We start from the raw sequence: 17,271 nt of genomic DNA on the forward strand, positions 1-17,271 counted from the left end.
TTTTTTTTTTTTTTTTTTTTTTTTTTTTTTTTTTTTTTTTTTTTTTTTTTTTTTTTTTTTTTTTTTTTTTTTTTTGCATTCTTGATTAAACTGGAACGTTAAATTTACCATAAACAAAATTTCAGCTAATTGCACTTTTCTGAAATTCATGGACCAGTATAATTTTCCATATTGCTAATCAGTTCAGTTTCAGCAATTTTTCAACTTCTTATGGTGGGAGCATTTTTAACCCTATACGCTGTTCTTTTTCTTGCCTTGTAGTGATCGAAGCATTGCATTGTATGATTTGCGCATGTCATCCCCAGCTAGGAAAATAATTATGAGGGTATGATGGTTGCAGTTAGTCAAAAGAGTTCCTTACTTGTAATCTTTTAATTTGTTTCATGTATTCTTATGGGTATCTTTCTTGTGACAGACAAAGACAAATTCTATTTGTTGGAATCCAAGGGAGCCAATGAACTTCACTGCAGTAAGCACACGAATGGAATTTTGAGATTTCTTATTCCTTGAAGTTTTCTTAGCTTTTTGGCTCATATTGCTTTCATCATAACGTAGTCAATATGATAATCAAATATATTTTTGTTCTAATGTGTATGAAATAGTTTAGGGCATACCTCATTGTTAAATTTTATAATTAGTCTAGCTTTTTTTATGTCTCTTTATTCTTTTAACAATCTAGTATTTACACAATTGTTCTTTGTGCTTTCCAGGCAAATGAAGACTGCAACTGTTATAGCTACGATTCTAGGAAACTAGACGAAGCAAAATGTGTGCATAGAGATCATGTATCTGCAGTGTATGATACAAACTTGTGATTTTGGTTTATAATAATTAAATAGTGCCACTCCTTATCTTCAATCTTCGTTAAAACTCATGTGAAGATTCCTTTTTGTTTTCAGAATGGATATTGATTTTTCACCAAGTGGTCGAGAATTTGTTACTGGCTCATATGATAGAACAGTGAGTTCAACCCTGGGTTATGTTCAACGTTTCATAACTTGTTTTTCGAGATATGTTTGAACTTACCATGCAATTAATTTTGTAGATAAGAATTTTTCCGTATAATGGGGGTCACAGCCGTGAGATTTATCATACAAAAAGAATGCAAAGGTTTGCTCTTTGATTCTAGTTCTAGCTTTCGATCCATGTTCGTTATTTGTTTTTGTAGGCTTATCATTTATGATCAAAGCCTTCCAATGTACTATTAGTGAATCAAGTGATCTTTTCTTTTGTTTTTTAGGGTTTTCTGCGTCAGGTTCAGCTGTGATGCAAGTTATGTGATATCAGGGAGTGATGACACCAACCTTCGGCTTTGGAAGGCTAAAGCATCTGAACAATTAGGAGTTGTAAGAATCCTCTCTCTCTCTCTGTATTTTTGCTATGAATTGTACTGATCTGGATATTAGATATGTTTAAATCCTTATTTTTATTTTACACTCTTTTGATAAAATTCCTTGTATATTTACCAAAAGATGATTCTTTTCTATTTTGGGAACTCTTTCATCAACTTTATTCTGTACAAGCTTGCATGAAGATTACATGGTCTAATTAGGTGGATAATGATGCTAGTCTAAAGTGATAGTATTTAATAGTTCCCGATTGTGTAATGGTTAACATTTGTAATAACAGTTGATTGCAGCCCTCGTTTGTATTAACAGTTGACTGATTTACTTCTAAACTAATGTTTGCTGCAGCTTCTTCCGAGGGAGAAGAGAAAGCATGAATATCAAGAGGCTGTTAAGAATCGTTATAAACACCTTCCCGAGGTTAAGCGTATTGTGAGGTAAAAGACTCATGTCCAACATTCATGCTCTGTTCTGTTAATGTTAGGCCCCTATCTTCATCAATATTTCCACTACGCCAAGTCCATATATATGCATACGATACACACAGGCTACAGTCTGGGAAGGGAATTTTAAATTTGATCGCTGTTTGTTACTGCAGGCATAGGCATTTACCAAAACCGATATTCAAAGCTGCTGCCCTCCGGCGCACTATTATGGATGCCGAGAGAAGGAAGGAAGAGAGGAGGAAAGCTCACAGCGCTCGTGGGAGCATTTCGACTGTACCACTCCGCAGAAGAAGAATCATCAAAGAAGTTGAGTAAACCAACGTTGAACCAGGAAAAGAGGGTATGTTGCTGGTTGCGTACACTTTCAATAGCTCCTGAGATTTTTCTAAGACCCCATCTCATAACTTCGATCGACGGTAAAGTTGGGTGAGAGAAGGAATCAAAATTTTGTAGTGGTTGTACAAATTCTTGATTGTCGAGATTTTTCAGCTTGTTTGTTTAGAGTCTAGCTTCATGAATCTGTTGAGGCTTGATATATTTTAGTTATGTATTCATCTTTTCATATTGTTCCTGTAATCCCAATTCGGATGGTGGGAGTGGTTTTAGTTTCAACTTCTTAAAGATCAATTACACATTACAAATACCATTTTTTATATCGGTTATTTTTATTTTTAATATTGACGGTAGGAAGATTTGAACGTCCTTCCAACTTAAACAGAGATAATATTGTTAATTATTGTTGAGTTATGTTTGTTCTTGGCACATTTTCTCACTTATCTCTAAAAATTTTAAGCTTATTTCATATTTTTTTTTGGGCAATATTTAAAATTTTTACAAGCTTATTTAATTAATAATTTGATTGTGAAAAAATATAAATAAAAATAAAAGAAGATGAAGAATAAATGAATGAAGAACAAAGGACAACAGAAGGGTAAAAAAAGAGAAGTATAAAAGGAAAAAAGAAATATCCCCCAACTCATTTTCTCGAGCAACGGAAGCAGGGTTTAGCATTTGAATGCCCTAAATCTGAGACGGAACTCTGTTTATCGTGGCTGATTGCACATAATTTTTCGCCGCGCTCTCAGATTTAACGATGGCTTCCTTTGCCGCTAGGGCCATTTCCCGATCCTCCTTCGGCAGGGCTGCGACTCTTCTGAGCGTCGGATCCAGAGCAGCTCCGGCTCGTTCATCATTTCGCATTGCTTCTAAACGACCTTTCTCTCAGTGTGCTGTAAGGTAAATTCCTCGCAAGCATTCGATTTCGACGAAACGTGCTCGATGTAAATTAATTATGAAAACTCTGTGAGTTGAGTTTATGATCCGTAGAAAAGTATGCTATGTTTTTCCATGTGATGTTTTTCTTTTTCTCTTTTTCTATGTAGGCTTCCAGTTGAAATGAGCTTCTGTGTGGAGTCCATGCTTCCTTTCCATTCTGCTACTTCTTCGGCATTAATGACTTCGATGCTTTCTGTCTCTCGCCATAGTTATGGTTGGCTTTCAGAAGGTACTTTCTGACTCTTCTAATTCTTCTAGTAGTTTCTAGGGATGGGACGAAGTTATGAGCCAAGAGTTGTTACTTCCATGTTCTGCATCTATACTAGAATGAATTTTACTTTTTCCAATGTTCTCGTTATACTGCCACTATTAAGGTTTCTGATTTCTGTTGGCCTAAAAACTGAATAGCTGTGTTGGTCGAATACGACCTCAGCTTCATTGGTTACTTGGATTGCCTTTGTGATGTACAACCGATGGGGGATAACATGTGTACACAATTGATCCTATATATTTGGCCCTTAGAATACAGGATGAAAAGGTGGAGGATGAAATAGTGACTGAACGGTCTGTTTTTTCTCGTTTTCTTTGACAAGAAGACAGAACTTTTCATTGATATGATATTTGATGAAAAGTTGCAAGAAACCAAACTCCTATAACAAGCCTAACTGGGAGGGTAATTATAAGGGAAGAACAAAGAGGTTAGGTTTTATAATTCATTCCATCACGATTTGAACTGTTTGAAATAAAAAGTAAACAATTCTCCAACTAGTCTCAAACTAGTTCAAATCAATACCAGGGTTTTGGGTCAAATATATTTCCCCACTGCTTTTATAATCTTAAATGCTCTTTCAGCTTGGTAGAGCAAATGTCTTATCTGGCCCCTTCTTTTTCACTACTTTTTTTCGGATCAATGAATTGAGAATTCAGTTCATCGTCCTAAGATAGAGATTAAATGCTGCATTCTGGATTAGGGTCTTCTAACTTTTTCAAAGCTAAAGAATACAGTTCGTTGTTTGTAACGAATCACTTCCCTCCTGCTGTGACGTATGATTTAGCTGTTTATATGTGATACTTGTATGTTACTCAATCACAACGATTTCATCCAAACTTTTTCAAAGCTAAAGAATACTGTTCGTTGTTTGTAACGAATCACTTCCCTCCTGCTGTGACGTATGATTTAGCCGTTTATATGTGATGCTTGTATGTTACTCAATCACAACGATTTCATCCACGTACTTGATATTAAATGTGAGGATACTAATTGTAACGTTTAACCAGTGTTCAATGATGATGTGTAATGATGAATTGTCAAAGAGGCAGAAAGTCTTGTTTGCAGAGGTCTACATTGTGACAGTGCCCACTGCTAAAATTCTCATGCTGATCTGCAGGAATTTGGTTTTCCATGTCTCGAATCTCGGTCTAGTTAGCATGTCTTAGATTCTAAATTTGTGCAACTACGGACTACTAGAATGTATAGGAAGAGATATACATTAGACAGGAAGGCTTCAATAAATTGTCTCATTATGTTGAATTCCTTAGAGGATTGTCTTGCAATTATGAAATAGCTTCTTCTCTAGCAGTCTTTATATATCTTGTATATTACTCTGTCATGGATGCTTATCAAACTTCATGACCTCTATTAATAGATGTATCGCACAATGTTAACGCCATTTAATATCTATTTGGCAGTGACTGGCTTGCAAACTTCATGATATACGTTGATTGGAAAAGGTTTCACCACTTGGGCAACATGGCCGCCCAAGTAAATCTTCGATTGCAACCAGGGTTTGTGCTTGGCAAGGCAATCTTATCTTTTAAATTTAGTTTCCTCAGCTTAATCTTGATATTCAACTAAAAGACCCAAATAACAACCTTTTTTTCTTCTAATTTTCCAAGAGAGACTTATGATATATTTTATTTAGGTTCAAATATGATTTGGGTCTTTGTATCTTTCGTTTCATTAGAAACTAATTCCAAGAACTATGTCCAATTTACTCATTATGATTAGTCGAGCAAATCTGCTAGAGCACATTGATATAGTACACCTATGAATGCAAAGGTTATATGTACGTTTGAGTAAGCCTTTTGTGAAGCAACTGACAGAATGTTAGCTGTGGATAGCACAATAGTTAGACAAATGAGGCAACAAAACAGAGATACATCGAGAAAACTTTCTATTTACTTTTCCTACTAATAAGACCAGAAAGTAACAATTGCAGTTATCTTTTCAGATCTTTATCACATTAGGATCCAAATTAAGCATGTAGAACTTAGTAGGCACACAGCAATAATCAACTTATATTACCCTTGCCAAGATTTGTGTTGCCATATAAAACTGTATACCAGTTAAATAGCAGTACGGTCACCACACAATAGAAAGTAAATCCATGATAATTGACACTTAACACTGCATTGTTGGAACTCATTCTTCAACATTAACCAATTCATATTCAACCAGTGACAGATTGTTGTCCTCTTTAACCCCAAGGTTGCCTGGTTCAGCGACTTCAATTCGACCCCATTTATCTACTGCTAACCTCATAGAACCTTTAAACATATCGATCTTCGCATTCCGCAGGGTCACAGTGTTTCCTGGCTTCATGATATCAACTGCAAAAATTAACCATTTGTTTAGATAACATAACTTAATACCAAGCAAAAATTTAAAACAGTACGTACACGATAATGTACATGACACACACAATATGACAGTTATGTAACATCTGATTCCTTTACTTCTTTACACCAAACCCACGCAAGGATTTCAATAGGTTCTTAATACCAAGCAGAGACAAGAAAAATACCAATCGCTAGGTTCAAGACAATGTATAAAAAACGGCTATGCAGTTAGATTGACAACAGATTTCAAATGAAAAGTAACATTTACATCTACACACATGCACCTTAATCCACCATCTCAAAGCTCCTGGCTTAAAGGAGATGAACATAATAGAAGCTCTACTCTGACCAGTAATATCCCTCATAACACTTAAGAGAATGACTTGATCAAGAAATATAAAGAAGAAGCTCACAGACCAAGAAACTCACACACTAACTGTCCTTAAGGATCCTTCAAGAGCTAGAACTAAATGCATCCTTTCAAATCAGACCATTTATGTTGAACAATAGTGAAAGAGTCTATTTGGAATGACTTTTTAAGTTCTTAAAATTGTATTTTAATGGTAATTTTAATATGCCGCAAGTCTTCTGCCCAAAAAGCTATTTCAGGCCTAGGTAACCTTACACAATACCCATAAAAGAGAGTTTTTTTGTAGCCTATATTGTAATTTCTCAATTATCAAAGATGAAATTCACTAACAGAAACGATGACCACTCACTGTTCCAAAAGAATTCTCAATCTCAGCAAAACATTCCAACAGAAACGAAGAAACCTTATCCCAGTTTTTAAAGAACATCCTAGGAAATAAAAACTAATATCCATTCATTATATCCAAACTTGTTCGTAACCATACACAATCATCCCAGAAAGCAAACGGAAAAATCCCAAAGATGAGAAAAATTAGGTATTATAAGGCTGGAGAAACGTACCTTGGTCGTTTCGAGCTGTGAAGACGATGCAACCAGTCTCATCACCAACAAGACATTCAGAGATTCGAGTTAATTGCTGAGGGCGAGCCGCAATCACGGTGGATCGTCCACCTTTATTGACAGCCTTCACATTTTTGGAGCTCACCACCTTGACCGTGAGAGTGTGGCCGCTGGTACCAGGCTTTAGCTCTTCTACTTTTATAAACACAGGCTTCCTCTTTGGTGGAGCATTCACTGTTGCCGTCGCCATGGAAATCCAAGTATCGGAACAAAAATATGTTGCCGATGAGAGTGCAACGCGAAAATGGAGAATGAAATCGAACCCCTGCGGGTTAAAACCTTAACCCTAAGAATTAAATTTCGCGCTGCTCTCGCATTTGGGATTTTCAGATTGGGTATCAAAATGTGGGCTTAAATTTGTCACCGAATTGGGCTCAGTTATGGGCTTTAGGCTTTGGGCTTTTAAGAAATAGAAATGCCGGTACATAAACCATAAAACTTAGTCTCAATTTTGTATATATTTTTGATAATTCACAATGATTTTGCAGTACTAGTTAAACCCCACATGGTGTGTAGCATCATAACTCATAAGTGTTGAAGTGTCTTTTTTCCCCTTTTGGCAAATCTATTTTGATATTGATAATCATTTTAGATTTTACAACCATTCTGTTTTACGTCGTTGGTTAGGAAGAGAGGCGTGAATAAAGCAAATGACGAGAACCATAAGATTTGTTTGAGGAGGATTTGTTTAAGGAGGATGCACAAGAATGCTAGGCAATGGTTGGTGCGAAGCTATGTGTATTGATAGGACTAAACCTCTTGAACATGTTTGGGGGGAATAATGTACAAGAAAGTTGATGAGAAGCATAAGCTTTGTTTAAGGAGGACGAGGAGGAATAGGACTAAACGTCTTTGCCATGTTCGGGGAAATATGCACAAGAAAGTTAGGATTGCAGCTGGGGGTATCATATTCAGTTGGACTTCAGGATTCTCAAATACATGCCTGATGAAGCCAGGCTTTCGAAAGCTTTATTGTGAGCTACCTGAGAACACGTCTTAACGAGGGTATTGCTCGGGGTATGGATGGTGATGGTGAAGGTGGTGGTGAGGCTTATATACAGAGTTAAAGATGAAGACATTGATAAGATCTAGATGTTATTGGCCTGAAAACATCATTAAAGAGAAGCCTACTCTTAACCACCAGCTGCCAAGATGTCCTCGTACCACTCTTCTATAGATATCCATACAGTCATTGCTAAATGTACAAAATAGTTACGATATCTGCACAATTTGCTTCAATAGTGTTTATCAGTATGAACTAACAAAGGACAATAATAAGCCTTTTAATCCAGAGCAAATCATTGGCCTTGAAGGTGGGAAAGCTAGAACTGTTTATGACAGTTCTTATCCTTAATATACAAGGGGTTGGCTTAACATAAATAGCATCAAAGATGATAAACTAAAAGGTTTCAATTTCCAAAATTACACACCGACTCTGGATTCAACAGGAGAGGAACTTGGAGAACTGTTGATATATGCATCGTTACATTTGATTTCTCCTCTGCCCCCAGCTTGCCTTTGTCTGCTCCTTTTATCTCTTTCAGTCTCTGCTACCCAATCCCCTTTGCTCACCTTTATGAATATTTATGCATTTCAAATGTCAGGTGAGAAGAAACAAGAAAGATACAATGAAAAACAGAGAATTATGGGCCTCTGAGTTGGAAGATCATCGGGTTGGTCTTTGGTCTTTGCGTTTTACTATTCGATTCCGCGGTTGTTTATGCTCAGGATTGTTGGGAGGGAGTTCCACATTGACTAACTAAGGGGATGTTCATGGGCTTATAAGTAAGGAGTACATCTCCATTGGTACGAGGCCTTCTTGGGAAACCAAAAGCAAAGTCATGAGAGCTTATGCTCAAAGTAGACAATATCGTACCATTGTGGAGAGTCGTGGGTTTTGGCCGTTTCGATCCTTCGAAGTTCTGTTTTATAGGCAAACATCCAATATGATTCTAGGCCTATTTCAAATGAATTTCTAAACAGTGAAGAAATGTTCTTGAAGTGTACAAAAAGTGCTTAAAGTTTTGTTTTGTGAGTGAACAGTCCAAGTGCTTAAAAAAAAAACTATTCTTTAAGTGCAACAAAAGTGCATTTAAGCATTTGAAAAGTCGGGATTTCTATTAGTCTCAATAAAATGCTTTGGATCCAGATGATGTACCTTCGTAAAATCTTCATTATTAAGCTGAAGGCTTGGTACGGTCTTGCTCCTTGAAACATAACTTGAACCCTTTGATCTGCTCTTCAATGCATCAGCAGAGAAGTTAAAAGATCGTACAGATACCTCATTAGATCCGCAGCTTTCCTTTTCTTCTGCACCAATATCAAAGAGTCTTTGGCTTATAACCAATCTCGGATTGTTGTCAATCCCTTCCAATGGTTTCATCGTGTGAGTTTCGACTGAGGAGCCTTCAGGAAGGCGGGTGGCCATCCACCTTTCCAGCCAGCTCCAGCTCATGTTCGCTTCTATAGCATCGGATTTCGAGTGTTTTCTCTTCGAGCAGATTCGTAGCTTAAAACACAGGAGTAACCAGAATTATTACAGCAACCAATCCAACTACTTTATTTTCTAAGAACTTATCATAATTGTACCTGTTGCGAGAAAGCGTAAGCCAGTGCTCGTTCACGCCGGGTTGATGCTTCTAGCCTGTTCTGAATCCTCATTTTTGTTACATTGCTGCTCACTGTGCTATCATCCCATTCTTCCTACAAAATCCAGAGGGCGAAACGAGTTACAAAAGATCATTAACATTTTCAAGAACTATGAAACTTTCAATGTTTCCCTAATCAGATCCAGATAACATTCAACGAGTTATGCAGAGAAAATGTCGTCTTCAACCTTCAGCTTAAGTAATTGGGTTTTGGTTTTCTGTTGCATTCGGTTGGAAAGAACAATTCTTTCATCTTGAACAGAGAAAGCTTCAGAATTCCCAGTCTGAACTTCAATTGACGTGCTTAGAGACTCTCTGCTTGGACTTTCTATTCCCTCAGTGATCTCCTTCTTGCTATCACTATTCGTCCATTCGATCTCGGCATCCCGACGCCGAGCCTGCAATTCAAATTCATCAATTTACAAAGTTCATATCTATCCTCTTCACTACAAAGCCCAAGAAGTTTGCACTTCCAGTTTAGTTTGCTAAATAAAAGATTTTGGGATCCAAATGTTTAACACGAAGAAAAAGTGTTAAAATGACCAGAAAGCTTCTAAATGCTGACTGGATGAGGAGTGCTGCTTGTTCTTGGCGCTTCAATTGGGAGCCTAAATCGAAAACCTCCATTGAAGGTTCTTGTTTCTGTGTTGAGATCTCAAGCTCCAAAACAGGCTGTGTGACAGTTGCTTCAGAGCTTCTAATGGATGCTGCATCTTCCTCTACAAGAACTGAATTGTACTCGTCTCCACATAGGTAAGATCTAACAGAGTGCCATTTTTTCCTTTCCACTGAATTGTTGTTCCGCGTCTGAAAAAATCGAATCAGAATTAAAAACGACAGCAATTCACCCGTAGAAAACAAACAATTGGGATACAAATGAAACGAAATATGAAATCAAGTTGAGAACAACGGAAAAGGGGAAGAACGTTCAGCTTGGCATTTCAACAAACACCTGACGGAAATGAAAAAAAAAAAAAAAAAAATCAAAGAAAATTGACAGAAACCAAAATCCCATCTTACATTTTTCTCATGGGTCTTGAAAGAACGGTTCCTCAAGAACACATTCCTAACCAATTCTCCTTTAATTCCCATTTCACTCAGCAAAACAGAGAAAACCCAGAATCCAAATCTACCGAAAAACAGCTTGTTTTAGTCTTTGCGGTGCTGAAAGTCATGCAGAGAGAGAGAAAGCCGAAAGTAATTGACACAACTAAGAGACGCTGCAAATGGGGCAGAGTGTTATAAAGGTGAAAAAGGGGAGTTGGAAGCAAATTGTTAAAAAAAAACCGCAGAGAAAATAATCAATCCACAAGAGCATGCCCTTTAGAGCTGGACATGGGATCCTTAAATCTCAAAGGAAATAATGGAAGCTAAAGAAAAAGTAAAGGATTAGATGGCAAGAGTTTAATTGCTTTGCAGATAACTTTTTGCACATGGCTGCCACAATACAACACACTGCGTTCATCATCCAAAAAAGGTTTGCTTGGCGATGGGGATATGTCTATTTCTTTTTCATCACACTCTGACATATTACTCTCTTTTTTTTTTACTCCTTCCATTAAATTAACTATCTCCTCTCCTAATTTGGTTCCTTTGAAATTTTCAATTCAGTCCTTTTAACTTGTAACATAGTTTAAAATGGTCTATTTCCACATGTGCCACTCATAGTTTTCCACGCTCTTATTAATAATGTTTCATTAGCTTCACAACTAATATGGGATCTCACAATCCAACCGGTGGAGACAATCCACTCCTTTTAAGGGCAAGTGTCTTCGCTAACATTCGTTCTCTTCTTCAATCGACGTGGGACCCTAATCCACCCTTGTAAGCCGAATATCCTAGTTGGCACATTGCCAAGTGTCTAGATTTGATACAGTTTGTAATAGCTGAAATCTACCGGTAGCAGATATTAATCTTTTTGAACTTTTTCAAAATTTTTAAAATGACTCTCGTTAGGAAGAGATTTTTACACCTTTATAAATTGAGGTTTAAACCTCGATGTGTGTAAAGATGTCTGTAATAACCGGTTCCAAACGCCCCAGGGAGTCTCCATTGAAGAAATGGAAAATGAAATAGGAGGCGAAAATGGGAATGAAGAAGGACTCTTTGTCCCGTCCCGTCCCACCCTATGGACATTTCTACTAATACACTTTTTGTTCCATTGGTTATGGAGGATTCTAATGTTCAAAGCCTCTCCCATGTTTAGATTTCTTATAATATTTCCAACACGAAGATAGAATTGGATATTTCGAGCCGATATTATCTTATATGGACTTTTTCTTTCAGACTTCCCCTCAAAGTTTCAAAATATGTCTGCTAGACAGCTATTTCCACACCCTTCTAAAAAATGTTTCATTCCTCTCTCCAACCGATCTCACAATCCACCCTCCTTCGGGGCCCAGCATGCTCATTAGCACTTGTTTCTTTCTCCGACCGATGTGGGACCCCTAGTCCACCCCTTGTTGGCACACCACCTCGTATCCACCCCCCTTTGGGACTTAGTCTTATCGCTGACACATCGCCCGATGTCTGGCTCTGATAACATTTATACTAGCCTAAGTCCACCGCTAACAAACATTGTTCTCTTTGGACTTTTCCTTCCGTGCTTCTCCTCAAGCTTTTAAAACACGTATGTTAGAGAAAGATTTCCACACTTTTATAAAAAATGTTTCATTCCCCTCTTCAACCGATGTGTGATCTCACAATAACCTTCCAGTTGATATCAAATTACCAGTTAAGCATACTATCGAAGGAGATGGCTTCTACTTTGATTAGATTGTTCTATTAAAGTTTTATTGGTAGCTAAACTACATTGTTTTCATAGAGCTTGTTGTCGATAGGTCCACTACAGTTCTATATATGTTATGAGGTATAAATGTTTGAGCTTACAAGATCAACAGATTGCACACACAAGTTCTTAAGATTTTTACTATCATCATCTTGGGCTGACTTATTTTACTATCATCATCAAAAGTAACTGATATTAGAATATGAAGTAGAATAGAACTCATCCATGATTAGATAATTGGTTGAGCCGGTGATGCATATGTAACTGGGCTGCATATATGAACGTGTCAAGATTTTTCCACCTTTGCCTATATGCCTGCAGGCTCTGTTATGCGGACGAATGCAAGAGTTATCACCACCACTTTCCCAAGTAACATCTTGTAACTTTCTTTGAATGGAACAAATGCAGACTGCTTAGATGGGTGGGCGCCCCTCAAGAAGATGGTAATTGATTGCGCAATGGGTGTCATGCTTAACTAAATCAGCGGCATTGCAAATGGAAGGAACAACGTTCCAGCTGCCTCTGGCAAGTCCAATCTGGTTTTGCCTACATCTTCCCCACAGATGCAAGAATTGATGATCAGTTTCTTATAAGGTCAGCTGTCCTATCTCAAGTCTGGAAGGAGGATCTTAATTCTGGAAATTTGTTAAAATCTATGTTAGATTTGTATTATGAAAGTATCTTTTGCTGAAACGTAACAGTCGAAGCTCATCGCTAGTCGATATTATTTTCTCTGGGCTTTCTCTTTCGGGCTTCTTTTTAAGGTTTTTAAATGCTTCTAGGGAGAGGTTTCTACACCCTTATAAATAATGTTTTGTTCTTTTTCCCAATCGACGTGGATCTCACAATCCACCCCCTTTAGGACCCAGCATCCTTGTTGGCATTCGTTCTCTTCTCGGGACCCCCCAATCCAACCCTTCAGGGATCAGCATCTTTGTGCCTGTGGTCACCCCCTTTGGGACTCAGGCTCCTCACTGGCACATAGCCCAATGTCTGGCTCTAATACCATTTATAACAACTCAAGCTTATCACTAGTAGATATTGTTCATTTTGGCCCATTACATATAGCGGTCAGCCTCACGATTTTAAAACGCATGTTTTAAAATTATGCAACGAAACCAATAGACATCCAAATATTGCTAGCAGTGGGCTTGGGCCGTCGTGTGCCTGCTCTTGTGTTCTTGTAGTAATTATCTTCTATTTTCAAGTATGAAAATATGGTTCATCTGGCTATAGAATTAACATGCAAGTTAAGCTGAAAAAGAAAAACATGTTTTATTTCAGTTAAGAAGAACCTCACTCATCTGAATTGATTCATGAATTTACAACCACACCAAGTACACAGCGATTCATGTAATAGCAATCAGAACGCACAAGTGGCCATTACAGCAGTTTCATGCTCAACAGCCTTCATCAAGAAGCTGCCCTCTTCCAGCAGCATCTGAACAGGCAAGAACCCCATCCCATTAGCCATCCCAAGCATCATCCTTTTGGTCTCAGTCCTGAACTCATCCAGATCAACTGTTCCATTCAAGTCACGATCAAACTGCAAGAACAGAGCACTATAAACAGAAGAAACCTCATCTGGGTCAAGCTTCACGTCAATTTCAAAGTCGTTCTGTGTCACCCTCAGGCTCTGCAACTCCGCTAGCATCTCGCTGTAAGAAAGGAGGCCATCATGGTTGGTGTCAAGGTGAGCAAAGCGCTCTCTAATGAAGGCACCAAAGGCTGCCTCGTCTTCAACAAAGTTGACGATGGTTTCACTGTCCAATATTTCCACACTCATTTCAGCTGGCTCTGATATGGGTCTCTGATGAGCAGAAGGATGATGGGTCAAGCTTTCATATAAATAGGCCTCAGAGGCATCAGTGCTCTCTGTGTGGCCATTTTTCTCACCGGCAGAACCAGTGGGAAGTGCCAGTGATGAAGATTCTTACGCCAAATCTTGATTGAACGGACGTGAAAAAGTATGTTCCAATGGAATTTAATGCAAATTTGAAGTACTGAAGTAAAGTCGTAAAGTCAACACAATGAGAAGTCGGTGCAGTTAGCTTTAGAATGTTTGAAAGGAAATATGCTTAAAATCAATCTAATATTTGATTATATATAACATAAATTTTACGGAATTAAAAATTAATTTTGAATTTATAACTTAACAAAACCAATTTTAACAAATTTAATATATATATATATATATATATATATTTCTCACTTTGTTTATATAAAAAAAACGCACCCGACATTATTTTTTTAAAAAAAAAAACATGTTTTAGTTCGTCTCGATCCGAATTTGATTCTTAAAACTTTAAAAATAAAAAAGTTATAAAGTTAGTTCTTATAATTAGAAGGAGAAGATATGCTTTTAAGAGCATTTTGCAGACAAAAACTTAAAGGAATATTACGACTAAAATAAGATGTAGAAATAAGTAAAGAAAAAAATTATAAAATGACAAATAAATGAAAAATTAACATTTTATTTATTTATAACCAGTAAATATATTTATTTTTTAAATATTGAAACTACGTAGAAATATTTAGCTTTTAATTTTTTAAAATTATATTGGTAAAACATACTAGCGTATTAAATACTATATATTGTTTCAATAGGAATTATATTTTAAAATTCTCTATTTACTATAATTTTTTTTTAAAAAAAATGGTATTTTAGAAAATAAAAGGAAAGGAAATTATTTACCATGGCCATTTTTTTCTTTTTTTTTTTTGTAGTAATTAAAAATGGAAAAGTTAAATAAAAGGAATATAGGATTATTGAAGATATTATTCCATTTTTGTGCCACCAAAACCCTTTTTAAAAGTGAAGCATATTCCTTCCATCTAATTTTCAAATTTTTTAAGTTAAATTAATAATTTAGTCCTAAGAAAACCTAATAAATAAGTCTTCCTCCTAATTATAAGGATCCAATTGTAAATAAGCCTTCTTGGGAACTATAAGGACGAAATTGTAATTTCAAAATACTTAGATAAATAAGATTCTTCGTAATGGTACGATATTTATGACTTTGAGCATAAGTTCTAGCAGCTTTGCTTTGACTTCGTAAAGTCTGAACACCAATAAAAACAGTATTTCTTGATTATAACCAAATCCACGAGAACTCATAAGCTAAGTTAAACAAATTATTGATTGAAATTTGAAAAGTGAAGTACAAGATGAAGGGTCTCAAAATTTTGTTAGGAGCTCATGAGATGAGTATCCTTCCAAAGAAACTATCAAGCAACAGGGAGTTTGGTTGATTCTCTGTCCACAGCTTTCTTCAAGAAACTATTCTCTTCCAACACCATTCGAACAGGAGAAAGGCCAATACCATTAGCCATGCCCAGCATCATCTTCCTGGTTTCAGCCATGAACTCACCCAGATCAATTTTTCCATTGCAGTCCCGATCAAACTGCGAGAACAACGAGGCATAAACAGAAGAAAGCTCTTCCGGGTCGGGTTTCACATCCACTCCAAAATGGGTCTCCAACACTCTAAGACTCTGCAACTCCCTCAGCATCTCTCCGTACGAAAGAACCCCATCTCTGTCCACGTCAAGCTCCCTGAAATGCTCTGTAATTGTCGCTCTGAATGCCTCTTCGTCTTCCACGAAGCTCACGATCGTAGCACTGTCCAAGATTTCTACGCTCATTTTGAACCTCTTCGAAGAACACACAGGAAATATTCAAGAATTTGTGAATGAATGAATGAAGTGAAAATCGTTCTTTATATAGAGGTCTCGGAAACAGAGAGCTTTATGCCATTCTGCTTTAGACAGAGATTTTTTGCACATTGTTCAAGGGTGTTTTCCGTCTTTTCAGGTTTTCAGCCGTTGGTTTCTTTGTCGAATTAATTAATAAAAAACTCCTTAAAACAATTTTTTGACCGCTAGCCTCACCATTTTAAAACATGTTTGTCACAGACAAGTTTCTACATTTTTTTGGAGCCTAGTATTTTTCTGGCTCACCTCCTGTAATTGGCTCTAATTCCATCTTGTTAAAAATGAGAAATAGAATTGGGATCGGACCTGAAACAAACATAGGTGGGATCAAAAATCCCAGTGGGAGTGTAATATAAAGTCCAATTTTCATTAATGTTCTTCAAATAGAATAAAACTACCAACTCATACCCCAAAATAATGAAAATATAAACTAATTAAATCTATAAAAATAAAATAAAATATACTACTAATCCAATCATAAAAGAAAAATTATTGAACTATATTTCATAACTAATTATTATAATATATTATAATACATTTATAACAACTCAAACTCAATACTAGCAAATATTATTAGCTTTGGTTCACTTATTTGTCTGACTGATATGAGATATCACACTTAATACCCTCTTAATCTTATTGGGCGTAGGTTTGTTTGGCAATGAGTTTAGGGTAAGAATGGCAATGCATGGCGAGGGGTTGGTCGGCTGATAAAAACAAGAAAAATGGTTGAAAATATGATACAAATTTGGAAGGTTCTTAATATTTATACTTCCAACTCTGATTCTTCCATTCATTGGGGTTTTCTTCACCAAAAAGTTTCCATGCATTGGTTTTTTTGGAATAAAATAAAATTTTAAATGATTCTTTTTTTAGTTTAGTTAAATAATTTAACTCATTTATGGTTAAAAATATAATTTAGTTTATCTATCTATCAAACTATGATTACAACATTGCTAACACAAAATTTAAGCTTTAATTTTCGTTCCTAACTTGATATTATATTATTGAAATTATCAAAAAAAATATTTCAATTTATGCCCCATTGAAGAAGAATGAAGTTTCATGTAGTTTCGGTTGCAACAAGATATCTATCATTAATGACTAAGTAACCATTGAATTACCATTGGCCTAGGTCTCGGATAATCTTTTGTTTCACAGTCTGGGTCTATTTACAACTAGTCAATTAAATATTTGATGCAGTTATTGATTCTCTCGAGAGGTCACAACTAATACTTGTACTTACTCTGCTATTCTGCCAAAGCCTTTCTTAGCTAAATTATAACTTTTTAAAATACTAAAAATTACATAAATAAAATATTTAAAATTTTATATATACATTGAATCGTATTCAATAACTATTAAATCTTATTAAATAAAATAAACAAGCATGGCCCTAAAACCAAATTACATTTTGTTAAAGAAATAAAGATGTCTTAATTTCT

General features: G+C 36.2%; 6 protein-coding genes across 7 annotated transcripts in view; 2 read left to right on the forward strand and 4 right to left on the reverse strand.

The window, feature by feature from the left end:
- LOC111468188 (DDB1- and CUL4-associated factor 13-like) overlaps positions 1-2,438 on the forward strand; it is a 5,045-nt gene extending 2,607 nt beyond the window's left edge. Inside the window, exons 10-17 of the mRNA XM_023113317.1 lie at positions 262-325; positions 416-469; positions 711-796; positions 900-960; positions 1,046-1,110; positions 1,241-1,346; positions 1,695-1,783; positions 1,945-2,438. Of these exons, the coding sequence (XP_022969085.1) occupies positions 262-325; positions 416-469; positions 711-796; positions 900-960; positions 1,046-1,110; positions 1,241-1,346; positions 1,695-1,783; positions 1,945-2,107 (688 nt within the window). The 3' untranslated portion in view covers positions 2,108-2,438. The remainder of the gene's footprint in view (positions 1-261; positions 326-415; positions 470-710; positions 797-899; positions 961-1,045; positions 1,111-1,240; positions 1,347-1,694; positions 1,784-1,944) is intronic.
- Positions 2,439-2,749: 311 nt separating this feature from the next.
- LOC111468354 (protein NUCLEAR FUSION DEFECTIVE 6, chloroplastic/mitochondrial-like) lies at positions 2,750-5,081 on the forward strand. Of its 2 annotated transcripts, none has more exons than XM_023113542.1 (3): positions 2,750-3,028; positions 3,175-3,296; positions 4,346-4,742. In XM_023113542.1, the coding sequence occupies exons 1-3, from the start codon at positions 2,886-2,888 to the stop codon at positions 4,363-4,365; spliced, it is 285 nt and encodes a 94-aa protein (XP_022969310.1). In that variant the 5' UTR covers positions 2,750-2,885; the 3' UTR covers positions 4,366-4,742. The 2 variants fall into 2 exon arrangements, with proteins under 2 accessions (XP_022969310.1, XP_022969309.1); XM_023113541.1 differs by lacking the exon at positions 4,346-4,742 and adding an exon at positions 4,757-5,081 and having other exon boundaries at positions 2,752-3,028.
- A 143-nt stretch (positions 5,082-5,224) lies between these two features.
- LOC111468342 (uncharacterized protein At4g28440-like) lies at positions 5,225-7,010 on the reverse strand. Its single transcript, XM_023113525.1, has 2 exons — positions 6,617-7,010; positions 5,225-5,677 (listed from the first exon to the last, which is right to left on the reverse strand). The coding sequence occupies exons 1-2, from the start codon at positions 6,864-6,866 to the stop codon at positions 5,490-5,492; spliced, it is 438 nt and encodes a 145-aa protein (XP_022969293.1). The 5' UTR covers positions 6,867-7,010; the 3' UTR covers positions 5,225-5,489.
- A 745-nt stretch (positions 7,011-7,755) lies between these two features.
- Positions 7,756-10,855, reverse strand: LOC111468216 (protein IQ-DOMAIN 1). The gene is made up of 6 exons (XM_023113358.1): positions 10,345-10,855; positions 9,868-10,131; positions 9,513-9,722; positions 9,266-9,379; positions 8,835-9,185; positions 7,756-8,248 (listed from the first exon to the last, which is right to left on the reverse strand). Exons 1-6 carry the CDS (start codon positions 10,414-10,416, stop codon positions 8,099-8,101), a joined length of 1,161 nt encoding a protein of 386 aa, XP_022969126.1. The 5' UTR covers positions 10,417-10,855; the 3' UTR covers positions 7,756-8,098.
- Positions 10,856-13,362: 2,507 nt separating this feature from the next.
- On the reverse strand, positions 13,363-14,023 carry LOC111468343. The gene has a single exon (XM_023113526.1). The coding sequence runs from the start codon at positions 13,896-13,898 to the stop codon at positions 13,476-13,478; it is 423 nt and encodes a 140-aa protein (XP_022969294.1). The 5' UTR covers positions 13,899-14,023; the 3' UTR covers positions 13,363-13,475.
- A 1,213-nt stretch (positions 14,024-15,236) lies between these two features.
- Positions 15,237-15,822, reverse strand: LOC111468345. Its single transcript, XM_023113528.1, has one exon. The coding sequence runs from the start codon at positions 15,755-15,757 to the stop codon at positions 15,341-15,343; it is 417 nt and encodes a 138-aa protein (XP_022969296.1). The 5' UTR covers positions 15,758-15,822; the 3' UTR covers positions 15,237-15,340.
- Positions 15,823-17,271: the final 1,449 nt, after the last annotated feature.

Source organism: Cucurbita maxima, unplaced genomic scaffold (genome assembly GCF_002738345.1).
Source record: "Cucurbita maxima cultivar Rimu unplaced genomic scaffold, Cmax_1.0 Cma_Scf00036, whole genome shotgun sequence".
Lineage (NCBI taxonomy): Eukaryota > Viridiplantae > Streptophyta > Magnoliopsida > Cucurbitales > Cucurbitaceae > Cucurbita > Cucurbita maxima.